Genomic DNA, 13,875 nt, shown 5'->3' with positions numbered 1-13,875 from the left:
CTTTGTGGATTTAGATTTTGTAAGTTCTACTGTGACGTTGTGGAAAATAAAAATTGTCAGTGCTTTTTTGACTTTGTTGACTTACTCTTTTCTTTTTTTAGACTGAAAATTATCAATTGTATTTTGACTTATGATCTTGTAATTTGTTTGTTCTATAGCGACATGATTAATTTAACTGGTACAATATCTTTTTATGTTTAAATTTTAACACCCTTTGGCATTTTTTTAAATGATCCCTTATTGTTTGATGGTTTTTTTTTTTTGTCTTTCTGGTTAAACCTCAAGGGCTTTTAAATAAGCTAATAGTTAATGTGAGTATTGCTTCTTAAATAATCACTAAGTGCAAGCATCACTATAAAATTTCTCTAAAACTATATATAAAAATGATATAAAAATGTGTGAACACAGTCTTAAAAATAGAGGTTGTACAATCAAGTAATTTTTTTCTAAAACTGTTTGACTAGTGATTCTATACCTGGAGGAAGCCATGTAGGTTTATAGTATAATGTACAACCTTATTTAATTATAACCTTAAAATTACTGTATGCTGTTTGCATGGTTGCTACAGATCAAGCTGAGAAAAATTTCCTGACTTTTTTCTGACTTTTTACCGAAATTTACCTGACTTTTCTAAATCAAACTCTTAATTTAAACTTATTTTCGAATACACAATCTAACACTATAAACTATATAAAACTTTCAATCTAATTTTAATACAGATTTGAAACAACAGTTTTTTTTGCTAAGTTCAATAATCAAACTTCCATTACACCACTTGAACCATCTGTGTATGATTGATGTATTTGCAATAAACAGCTCTATCAGCAAAAAACTTGTATTATTACCTTATAAACAGAGCTTATCAGAAAAAAGACAACTTTTTAGCATTTCCTAGCATAAGTTTTACTTATATAAATTGTTTACTTGTTTTATAAAATACTACCCGAACTATTTAATATAAAGTCTATAACCTAAAAATCAATTAAAAAAGAATATACTTAAGTAACTGTAAAAAAATACATAAAACTGCAAACTATATAACTGTTGTATAAAATATTATCTTATCATTAAGTATAAAATTTGTAACAAATAAATAAACTCTTATTTATTTTAAAAACTTAAGTTATTCTACAAAAAATACAACTAACAAGTAAACTTAATGTTGGCATACACCTCTCTTATAACTTATTTTATAAATTTAAACAACTTAGAAAAAATTATAAAAAGGTAAAGTATACACATTAAATAGTTTCATAAAATACTAAACTAACTGCTTAATTATAAAGAGCTCAATTATTTACTTAAACCAAAAAACACTTTGATTCTAAAATTATGCTAAATAAACTTACGTGTATATATCACAGTTTCACTATGGAAGTGTCCTTGCTACAGATCATCATTACTAAAAAGCTTACAAAATCTGCTTGTTCAAGTAGGATACTTGTTCAATATATTAATAGAAAAATTTTGCAGTTTTAAAAAGTATATTTTAATAATTTTTACCATATGAATGCTTTGGAAAATAAGGAATTTTGTAAATTTAGACTGAAAAAGTCTGACTTTTTTTTTAATTTTATCAAGTTTCCTGACTTTCCTGACTTTTGTCATTTTTTAAAATTTTTCCTCACTTTTGTCATTTTTAGAATTTTTTCTGACTTTTCTTGACTATGTGGTAACCCTGTGTTTTAGTCTACTTTATATAAATCAAACTAGACAGCTCCAAAAATGTATATTTTATATAAAAAACCATAAAACAATATTATAAAAACTCTACTTTAGAAACATAAATAACTTTTATAAGCTAAATGTAAATAAGTACAACTTAAAAAACAAAGTTTAACAGAACAATACTGATGAAACTATTATTTATAATAACAAATTAAAATCTTTAAAAAACTCTAAACAATTTAGTAGTGTTTAAATTATACAATTTAAAATAAAACTATATTTTAAACTACTAAGTTTGCATGCAGATTTTACTAAAAAACGAATGTCTAAACTCTCAGTCTCCAGGTCTTATCAACAAATCTATGTCATAACAATGATTACATTGCCTGACATACTTGTGTTCTGGTTGACTGATTTTGTAACACTCAACATTCAAACAACTTTTGAAGTGTGTCGGAATTTTCTTTAAAATTAATTCAAGTATTTATACAATAAATAATTACTCAAGATCTTAACGCATAAGATTGAGTCAACTTTTTATTTTAATATTTAACAGTCTCAAAGTACCTTAAAAAGATCAAAAATGATAATTTAAACGGTAAATTATTGTAACTCCAATATTAAACTATACAATGCTGCAAGATTAAAGTAACTTGAATTTTCTAAACATCAGTTTTAATTATATGTGAGTCCTTTTTTGATGTGACGGAAATCCCCCAATATTTGCTGATTCAGCATAAAAATTAAAAAAATTTTAAGTTTTAATTAGATTTTAATATAATTGCGTAAGGTGGATTAGGTTTAAGGGTATAAATAAAAAAAATATTTTGGGTAATGTGGGTTAGGGTTAAAGGTATAAATATTAAAAAAATAGAAATAATAATTTAATTGTTGATTTAGGAAATATTGGGGGAAACACATTTGCTTTAAAATCGGACCCAGTATATGTAAGAACATTTTGGACTTTAAATATTTGTTAAAATGTGTAGGGTAAAACTTACTTTAAAATAAGAAAATCTGTAAAAAGAAAAAAAAATATATATATCTATAGTAATATAAATTAAAAAATAAGGCTTTAGTTTATAAAATCAAAAACTAATTACTAAAAAATATAAAATTAGCTCAAATTAGAGCGTAAGTAGCATTTGATTATAGAAAATATTACATTCAACTTTTTTAGTAACTTTAAACTTATTTAATTATAAAAGTTAAACTAAGTATTTGTCTCTTTATCAGTTTACAAATTATTTTTAGAAAATAAAAATCTTTACTGTATTCACAGTCTAACACAGATTTTCCATTTGATTTTAAAACATATTTAAAAAAACCAATAGTTAATTTTTAACATCTTTTAAAATTTTTACTTTAAGATGTCCTATTGTTATACTGTTTTCACTTTTAGTTACTTAATCTTTAATATTATAACAATATTTACAAAATTGCTCCATGTAACTACTAAAAAATATAAGTTTTGTGTTATTTTCAATAAATTCATTTCTTAATATTTCTATTTAAAAAAGCTTATATTCCCAAAAACCGTTAATTGAGTTACACTTAAATTGAACTTTTACTTTATATTGAGTTCTTTATTTCCTGAAATAGTAACTAAAGTCTGTTAAAAATTTTCTCAATAGAAGCTCAAGTGAGTCTAAAACATTTTTTTTAAAGTGTTAATAACTAAAACATCTAAAGTTTAAGTATATGACAAAAACTAAGATTACTGGTACAATCAAGTTTATTTATAACTAAAACCTTAAAAGCGCTGTTTTACTCAAGCCTAATTAATTTTAAATCAGTGTTTTCCAAAGTGGACCAAGTGGTACTTTGAGGCATGGCAGATATTTTGCGGGCAATGAGCAGCAAAGCAGCCACAAGGGGCCATGAGGTCAGAACTTTTAATTTACACAAGATATTCCTCAGTTCATGATGAAGAGCAAAAAAGGGGTCTTAGGTGTTTTTTGGTAGTTTTTAAATAATCATGGCTTTCTTAATTTTTTAAAAGAGGCCATGTAAATTAATTATTTAAAATGAAACAAATTTTCTCTGTTAAAAATATGAAGAATAATAAAGAGCTCAATTCTTTTTTAAGTTTTTAAAAATTCAATTGTTACATATAGTTAAAGGCTAAATATCTTAAATCACTTAATTGAATCAATAAGTTATTGTAAACTAGCTGACGTCACAGAAAACTAATATTTATACTTAATGTAGTGTAGTTAGCATTATTTTTAGATAAATTTTAGTCTAGAATTTAAAAGTACATTTTTTTTATAATTAATACAAAGTATTAATTTGGTGTTCAAACTTATTAAGTAGGAATTATTTAAGTAGACAGTTGTAAAAAAATATGGTTTTAAAGCTCTTAAATTTTAAAGACTAATAGCGCTTAAAATTATCTAAAAGCCTTTTTAGAACATTTTATTGGCAAAAACTTTCAGCAACTTAGAAAATAACATCAACATTATATTAAAAAATACATTTTAAACAAAAAACTCACTTAATTGTTGTGCGTTTGCAAACCTCTATAAAAAAAATCACTGAAAATCTTCAGCATATATATTATCTTTGCTTTCTATGTTATTAATTATAATGTCTTTTTCTATAATCCTAATTATATTAACAGTCTTACATAAGTTCAACGTGACTTACTGTGATTTAAAATTGGTCACAATTATTGAGAGCTATGTGTACTTATATTTTGTCAATTTTCTTGTGAGGTTTTAGAATTATAAAATGTAAGTTCCATTGTAACTTTGTGAACTCAGAATTTGTTAGTTCTATATTGACTTTGTGAACTCAAATTCTTTCAGTTCTATTGTGAAGTTTCGGACTTAAAAGTTGTCAGTTCTTTTTTATTGGTGAATTCAATATTTGTCAATTCTATTTTTACTTTGTGCACTTAAAATCTATTAGTTCTATAGGGACTTTATGTAATTGAACTTAAATAATGGCCTTTTTATTTAAATTATAACACCAAATGGCTGCGATTCTTAACCTTGGGATTTACCCCTGAGGTGAATAACTTTATTTTAATGGGTAAATTTACTTTATTACGAGCTTTGTAAACAATATTTATTAGTTTTCTTTTTATTTATTAGTTATTGATTAACTGCAATTGTTTCCGAGTTAAATTAACTATTTAAATTTTGCCTTTTATCTGTATCTAATGAGCTTAAGGTTAGAAAAATTTAGTTTTTTCCTTAACTTAAAGTATTATTTAAGATATTGGGGGTAAATTAGGAAATAACTTACAAAGTGTAATATGACATGGAAAAAGTGTAAAAAAAGCTCCCTTTTGGTATGTTTATCAATATGAATCCTTAATGTCTGATAATTTTTCAACCGCCTATGTCTTTCTAGTTCAACTGAAGGACTACCAAAAAAGCAAATAGTATATGTGAGTAATGCTTTTAAAATATTAAAATATTTAAGCTCTCTTGTAAATTTCACCTAGATCTATTTATAAATAAGGAACACTATGAAATCAAGTTGTCAAACATATAAGAAAGTGAGATAAAAATGTGATAAATACTATCTTAAAAAAAGGTTATATATACTTCTAAATTTTGAAGATGCCATCTAAGGTCATAGATTAGTATACAACCACACTAAAAAACATAATTCAATTTAAACGACAAGCTAGAACTAAATAATACTTAAAGATATTATATACTACCTATAAAAACTGGGCATAACTTTTGGTGGCTGTATTCTTTTTAACAGAATATATCAGACACTTAAAAATAAAAAATCATCATACTTTAAAAAATGCTTTAAATTTAGTCAAATCTTTAAAAAAATAATTAAGTCTAACGAGAACATGCTAAAAGATTGTATATCTAAATTCAAATAAATCTATAAAAAAATAAAAAAATTAAGTATAAATATACTAAATGTTCCTAAATGAACCTTAAAAAAAAACATTAAAATAATAAATAAATTTAGTTCTGTAACTTCATCTATAAGGTCTTAACTGGAATACCAATACAATCACACTGAAGTTGGTTTCAAAAACTATATATTGAAGATTTTAATGAAGATACACCAATTTATATTAAGGTATTAAAAAAAATTTAATTTTTTATTATTGTTGAAAACGAAAACATACATAACTTATTTTTTTTTATTAATATACAGAACTCAAAAAATTGACATTAAAAGAAGTTTTCCGCACTCTTTTCAAACCTTGTTTTTTTAATATTAATAAAAAACATTATGTGTTGTAAGGTTTTAGTGTAATGTACAACCACACTAAAAACCATAAGTAAATTTAAAATTAACTTGGAACTAAATATTTTATAAAATTTATAAAAGCTAAATATGAATTTTGGTTGATGTATTTAAAAATCTAAAACATATCAAACACTAAAAAGTAAAGAACATCATACTTTAGAAAATACTTTAGATATGGTTAAAATTTTTACACAAGAATTAATTCTTACAGGAATATACTATAAGAATGTATATTTGAATCAAGAATTAACTACTTACAACTTACATAAAAAACCAATTGTATTTATAAAGACTATTTAAAAACAACTTTACAATAAACAATATAACAAGAAATAAGTTCAGTTCTGGAAGTCCATCTCACAGATCTTTACTAGTACATCTTCGCATCTACACTGTTGATGGTTTTTTATAACTGAGCTGTGTATTAAACGATTTAAACTTGCTTTCTGGTTGAAAGATTTTATAACAATGCTTAAATGATGTTCGAATGAATGCAACATACTGAATGCAATGTTTATTCAATCAATACGATTACAGTATTGACTTATTTGTTAAATAAAATTTTATTCTTAAACAATCTGGAGAAATTTAGTTTTTATATATTAAATCAAACTAAACGTCAATGTTGTTTTATATATTAAACACATATTAATACTGTTGTCTAGTAGAATAAAAGTTGAACTTTTTAATAGAAATAAAACTAACTTTGCTCAAACATCATCAACTAAAAAAAGTCTTTAGGCTTCAAACAGTCTTAATTTTTTATTTAAATACAGTTTTTTAGATTTATAATCAGATATCAGATTTTTAATACAAAATTTAATATAACAAGTGATTTTAGACATATATATTATATCTAATAAAGTATATCTGTTAAAAAGAATCAAAAAACTATTTTTCAAAATATTTATTTTTACACTAAGTTCTTACTCTTATAGTTAACTAAGAACTGATTATATCAATAAAAAATTCCAGACCTAAACATACCAATAAAACAAACAGTTATATTCACTGACCTTATTCAAACCTAATGTAAACGCATCATGTTAATGTTTGAGTTTTTTGAACAACCCATTTGTAAACATTTACAATAATTTGTTTGTACTATCTTATCTTAGCTCAGTTTTATATGATGAATTGTTAATTTTGTCTTTTGTAGCGGTAAATGATATTTTAGAAAACATGCTTTAAACAACAGTTTAATATATTTTTTATACTTTTTTAAAAACACTTAACAATATAACTGGTATTGTAATAATATATTCAAAGATTACAATAAAATACTAATCAAAAATACTGTCAAAACTACTTTATTATGTCCTAATAAAATAAACAGTTTCTCTGCTGTTCCATTTAGTTGAACATCAAGCATTATAAAATCAGTCAACCGAATAGAAAGTTTACATTTTTTACAAATAGCTATGTAAACTAGCCACAGTATAATTGCAGTGACTTATAGTCAAGTTTTTCCAGATGTAGTTTTAGATTTGTACTTAGTTATTATTATTTTAGTTGTTAAATGCAAAGTTAATTTTAAAATAATGTTTAGTTCTTATGGTTTTGTATGTTTGATTTCAATTTAATTGTACATTTTTATAGTATATTCTTGTTAGATTTAACTCTAGTGTAAAAGTTTTGACCACATTTGAAGTATTTTATATAGTACAATATACATGGTATTTAACAATATATACTGTTTGGAATTGTTCTTTAACACAATATGTTCATTCATCTGTCATGCCTAGTTTTAATAGAATAAATTTAGTATTAAGAAAAGTTAGTTTAGTTTAAGTTAGTCATGGTTTCTAGTGTAAATGTAACATGTACAAGTACTTCACAAATTTATTATTTAAGCATACCCACATCTGTAGTCTATAATTGACCTCCTCAAGGTAATTAATCACCATTCTGTTAGGTAACAGTGAGAGTATATTATCCAAAAATTTTTACTTGTATATTACTTTTAGTTTTAAAAGTAATTTTTATCTCACATTCCTATGTTTTTGTCATATTTATTAAACAGTGTATTATATAAAAGTAGATTTAAAGAGACTTTACAATAAAACTTGAATTTAAATTTTAAGAATCAATACTCAGAATTAACATCTGCCTCTTTTAAAAGCCATTCAGGTCAAACTAATAAGAAAACTGGGGTTGGAAAAACCACCAGGCAATAAGGTGTCATATTGGTAAAAATGCCATAGGGGGATTTAAATTTCCACAAAGTCACAATAGAACTTTATAATTTAAGTTCTAAAAGTCAAAGTAAAACCGACAAACTTTAAGTCCAAAAATTCACAATAGAACTGACAAATTTTGAGTCCAAAAACGCCACAAAATAACTGACAAAATTCAAGTCCACAAATTCACAACTTAACTGAAAATATTTAGTCCACAAAGTCACTACAAAACTAATAAAAGTTTAAATAAATGATAAAAGTATTAATAATGTATGAATACAACTAATTTACAAATAGTGGTGATCAAATTTAAGTCACAGTGAGTAAAATTAAAACAATGTAAGGCACTAAATCTAAATAGCTTAGTAGAAAAAAGCTATATTTATTAATAACTGAGACAGCAAAAACCAGTATCATGCTAATAATTTGTATCATAGGGGTTTGCATAGACATGACAGCTGAGTGATATTTTTAATAAAAAAGTTGTTTCAATTTTAATTTTAATGTTATTTTTTGCCTAGTTTTTGGAAACTTTTGCTATTTAAATACTATAAAAAAGCTTTTAGAGAATTTTTACTCAAAACATTTTTGATTGTGTGATATTTAAAACCGTTTTTTGAAAACTATTTTTATTATTACTGTCTATTTAAACTGTCCTATTTTAAATAAAATTAATGCTTTGTTTTTTTTCTGCTGTTATTTAAAAGATTTGGGGAAATTGCACTGTTTCACAATAATATTTACTTTTTTAGCTATTCTCCAAGACAAGTAAGTTGATATTCTCTTCAAACAAAAGAGAGAGGAAGGGTCAGGTTAGATTGTTTTTGAAAATGGAAAGAAAGGAAGTGTAACAGAATACTACTTATACTACTTTTCTATTTAGTTGATAATGTTATAAAATCAGTCAAACAAAAAACCAAGTTAATCTATAGAATGTTTATAATTTAAAGGTATAGCTATATCAACTACACACAGTGTGCTTTCAGTGATATTCTAGTCAAGACTTTCTAGATTTATTTCAAGATTTGTACTTAATTAATATTTAAACTATTCGTTGTAAAATTTTTCTAATTATTGTTTAGTACATATGTGTTTGTATTTTTCATTTAAATTCCAACTCAGTTATTTATTTTTAAAGAATATTCCTGTTACATTTAGTTTTTGTGTAAAAGTTTTTTTCACATTTTTTTTAATATTTTTACTGGAGTAAATTTGTAGAATTTAAGAGAGTTTCAGACTTTTTTATGTAATGGTCTGTAATAAGCTGGGCAATAGGTTAATAATTCAAAAATATTTATCTGTTTTGTGCTTTAAGGATAGAGTTACTAGTTTAATAACTTTCATTATGTTAATAAATATAAAATAAACAGTTTTATGTAAGAAAATTTTTATACATTTATTACAGATATAAATAAAAATAAAAATTTATCAATATAGAGTACAATTGATTATAGCTTAGTATCTTTATCAAGCTACTAAATATGTTTTCTATTTTAAATTAATTTAATTATCCTTGTCGGACTCACTTAAAGCTTGTTGAGTATTTGAAACTTTAACAGTAAACTTGATTATAAACAAACTTAAAAAAATATATAATTGGTTTCTAACACTATTGTAGCATAACATTTGATATATAAGTTTTTGTTTTGAAGTCTATAATTACTAATACTACGCTAATTCAAGTTATACTAGTAAAAAATAAAACATAAAATATTTATATCTTTTGAAAACTTTATTATTAAAGTTGAATTAGACTTTTTATTTATACCTAGGTTTGTATTCACTCTAAAAATAAAATATTATATTAGGTTTATTTTTATAATTTAATAATTTTATTAAATTAAAACTAAATCTCGTTGAATAATTTTCTAGTTAAATTAAGTTTTTTTTTAAGTAACCTTTTAGTACACAGAACTGTATAGAAAAAAATTGTAAACAAGACCTTTAAAAATGTATTTTATACTTTATTTTAATCTTGAACGTTTATGATTGATTGAACAAACTTTTTTTATTTAAACTTGACATTTTTTTAGATTGTTAAGATTTAAAATGAAAAGAAGTGCCTTTCAACAACAAGAAGTCATTTCAACTGAAAACAACCAGAATGAAATTGATTTAAACAAAATAAAGCTTGAAGAAGTATCACTACCACTAAGTAACAATGTTGAATTTCAAACATTTTGTAAAAATTCTGCAAAGAAAACATTACAAAGTCTCGAAAAATCTGGTAAGTAATGGTTTAAAATATTTAAAAGTGTGCGGATAACTTTTTATCCTAAGTTCAACTATTTATTGATAAAAAAAGTATAAAATATATAATCATTGTATCGACTCTATCAATTGATTACTATCTAGAATTTAATAAGAAATAAAGTAGTTACAGGTATATATTTTTGTCATTTTATAGCAGTATTTGTTTTATATCCTATAATTCTTAATAATAAAAATTTCAAAAGTAATTTTTTTATGCACATTGTTATTTAGATACATATTTTAAGTTGCTAAAATATAAACAAAGTAATTACGTTTATAACTAAAATTTAATTAATTTTAGGTAAAACAAAGAATAACCGATTAAAAATGGTTTCGATAGTCAAGTCAAGGTTATTGTTTTTAGATGAAAACAGTCAAAGTAAAGTCTGTCAAGTAATGAACAAGAAAGTAAAAATTCATAATGCTGCAACTTATTATCGATTATCTAGACTTTTTTATTTACCAAGTCTTTATAAAAATATGGTTAGCTATATAGAACGTTGTTTTAGCATGATAGTTGAAACAGAAAGCTTTTTAGAGTTGGATTTGAAAACTGTTTCTAAAATACTTGCAAGTTCTAGTTTGCAAATAGATTCAGAAGTAGAAGTTTACAACTCAGTAAATAAATGGTTGAGTTACAACATAAAAGAACGTAGCAAATTTGCAAAACAATTGCTATTAAAAGTTCGTCTCAATGTTTTATCAGATCACTGTTTAGAATATCTCTTAAATGAGTCTACATGTATTTCTAAGAATGATGAATGTGTTGAAGTGTTTAACAACAAAAACAGATTTTATCAGTTAGATTCTACAACTTGTAATAAAAATAGATACTGTAATCAATCAATATGCAATGTAATCGTTTGTGGAGAACTTAGCTTTAAAAGACATAGATCCATTTGTCAAGTTAAACGGTTTGATGAAAATATCAACAAAAGACTTTTAAATCTTCCGTCAATGATAGCAGAAAGACATAGTTCTAAAGCAATTTATCTTAAAGGATATATTTATGTTTTTGGTGGTTTTGATAGCAATTTTGATCATATAAAGTCTGTTGAAAAATATTCACTTAAGAAGAAAATATGGAGTGTAGTAACTAATATACCCGATGAACGTCAAAACTTTTGTGCTTGTGCATTTATGGATGAAGTTTATATAATGGGAGGTGATTACCCCAAACCTCCTCAAACATTAAATTCTTGTCTTCAGCTTGACACAAAACAATTAAAATGGAAAAAAGTTGCAGAAATGAACGAAATGAGAGAAAGCGCAGCTTGTGCATTATTTGAAGAAAAAATTGTTGTTTCAGGTGGATATAACAACTACCATATTACAAACACAGTAGAATCGTATGATATTTTTGCCGATACTTGGACACAAATGCCAAGTATGGTTGTAAGGAGAAGTTTTCATAGTTTAGTTTGTATTAAAAGCAAACTATTTGCTATTGGTGGTGCAAATGATAACACGAATTGTGAAGTATTTGATAAAACTAGCAATATGTTTGTGGCATTTGAGACACCTAAATTTCATTCACTTGATGTTACAGCTGTTTCGATTGCGAGTAAAATATTTGTTTTTCAAGACTTTGAAGACTATGTGCTATGTTATGATGTCGATAAAGATGTGTGGTCGGAAAATTGGTGTAAAGCTCTTCAAAGCATTTCTGATTACCCAGCTGTCAGAGTGCCTTTATATTAAAAACTAGCATACACAATATACTAGTAAATTGATAGTGATGCTTGAGTAATTATTGAACGCTGTGTAAATTGAAAATGATTCTTAAAAATTATTTAAGTTAAAAAATTCTAGTTATTTAGGTTTTAAATGTAAAGTTTTTTTAACTGAAATTTAAAGTTGGTATGTGTATTATTTATTGCACACTATGCTTACTTGTTTTATTTTTATGATTCGTTCTTGAATCAACATCAAATTACATGAGTTGAGTATAACTCAGTAACTGGAATATTTTTTCGTAAGGTTTTTAAACGAACTTTTTAGCATTTTTTTGTCGTTCAATAAACTATATATGCTTAAAAGACGATTTAATATAATCTCAAGTTCTTCAGATTTGTTTATACACGTTTCTTGACAATTATATAACTTTTCTTTAAATGTACATGTACTTTTGATATTCGTGCACAAATATTTTCTACTTAATGATGCGTTTTAGTGTTTCATGGAAATAATTTTTTCACAATAGTACGTATTGTATTGTGTGAATATTTATAAATAAATTTATGTCATTTTTTAAGACGTGTTATAAAGAAAATAACTTATGAATACTAATTATTTCATGCTGATTTATTGACAGTATTTTTATATTGTAACAGCATAGTTATTTATATAACTTTAAATCACTTATTTCCTTAAACCTATGCGTACTCTTTTGACGCAATTTTTAAGTACTTTTTTGTAGTTTTTACAAATTAGTCATTTTATTTATAAAATTGTAATTTTTTTTTGAACAAACAGATTAATGTTAATTGCTTTAAATTTTAAAGTTATTAGTGGTAGTTGAAGCAATCTTTGTAAATTTATTTGATTCCCTTTTGACGGCTTGATCGTTTAGAAAATAAATTTTTTAAGTATGCAGCAGGCAAAAACATATATTACTACTATTAGTTAATTTTTATACATGTAACTTGTTTTTGATAAGTACTAAAAACTTTTAACCAGCATTTTTTTTCTAAATTTAAGAAATGTTTTACTTTATAATGTTGTTTATATATTTTCTATCTAGATTCTATTGCATTAAATACTTGCAGTTCCGAGTCAATGTTTAAACCACTGCTTGAAAGTATGTTCACAAGTGAGACAAAGTCAAGTTCTTGAAAATCTTTAGACTCTGCAACAATTGGAAAACATCGTTCAATAAAGCGCATCAATTCCTCACGCGAGGTTGTGAGCTTAAAAATACCGAATGAGTAGTTACAAACAACACAACTGTTTACTTTCAACCTTGCTTTTATAAACTTGCATATTTTACCTTCCTTAACTTCGTCCAATAAAATACTGTTAGCTTTCATTGATCGTATGAGTTTTTCCTCGTCCATAACCAGGTTTTCTGTATAATTTAAAGTATTGGTAATAAAGACCACCTCATGATTTGTGACTAAAAGTTAAAAGTAAATTAAGCTAACAGGTTTGTGTATAATGTTATCTTTTTAAATTATAAATAAAATATTTTAGTTAAACTTATCCAAAATAAACTTTATGATTTGACATAATCCCGACTAGTAGTAGCTGTACAAGTTGATCCATTTTGATCAAAACTTTGTTCAAAGAAGTTAAAAACTGACCAATTATGTCAACATATAGATAATAAGCTAAAATTTTACTTGCACAAAATCATTGAAAAATTTTGAATGAAATTTGCATAATTCTCTACTTTTCGAGCATATAACCTCTCTATCTATTGGAATACTTAGGTCTGCAAAGTAAAATATGATGAATATGGATAACTTAATAAACAGTGTAAACTAATTAATTTAATCAGTTTATAAAATTTTTTAAAATCAATATGCAATTATTCAATGCT

General features: G+C 24.5%; 1 protein-coding gene across 1 annotated transcript; it reads left to right on the top strand.

The window, feature by feature from the left end:
• Positions 1 to 10,844: 10,844 nt before the first annotated feature.
• Positions 10,845 to 12,035, top strand: LOC145841705 (kelch-like protein 7). Its single transcript, XM_082949056.1, has one exon. The coding sequence runs from the start codon at positions 10,845 to 10,847 to the stop codon at positions 12,033 to 12,035; it is 1,191 nt and encodes a 396-aa protein (XP_082805182.1).
• Positions 12,036 to 13,875: the final 1,840 nt, after the last annotated feature.

This window comes from Thalia democratica, chromosome 7, assembly GCF_965202585.1.
Source record: "Thalia democratica chromosome 7, ktThaDemo2.hap1.1, whole genome shotgun sequence".
In the NCBI taxonomy this organism is placed as follows: Eukaryota; Metazoa; Chordata; class Thaliacea; order Salpida; family Salpidae; genus Thalia; species Thalia democratica.
The sequence above is the reverse complement of the archived record's forward strand: the minus strand, read 5'-3'. Positions and strand labels throughout refer to the sequence as shown.

What these genes read in the sequence shown, in the direction of transcription:
- LOC145841705 (XM_082949056.1), top strand. Translation starts at nt 10,845, where the DNA reads ATGATAGTTGAAACAGAAAGCTTTTTAGAGTTGGATTTGAAAACTGTT.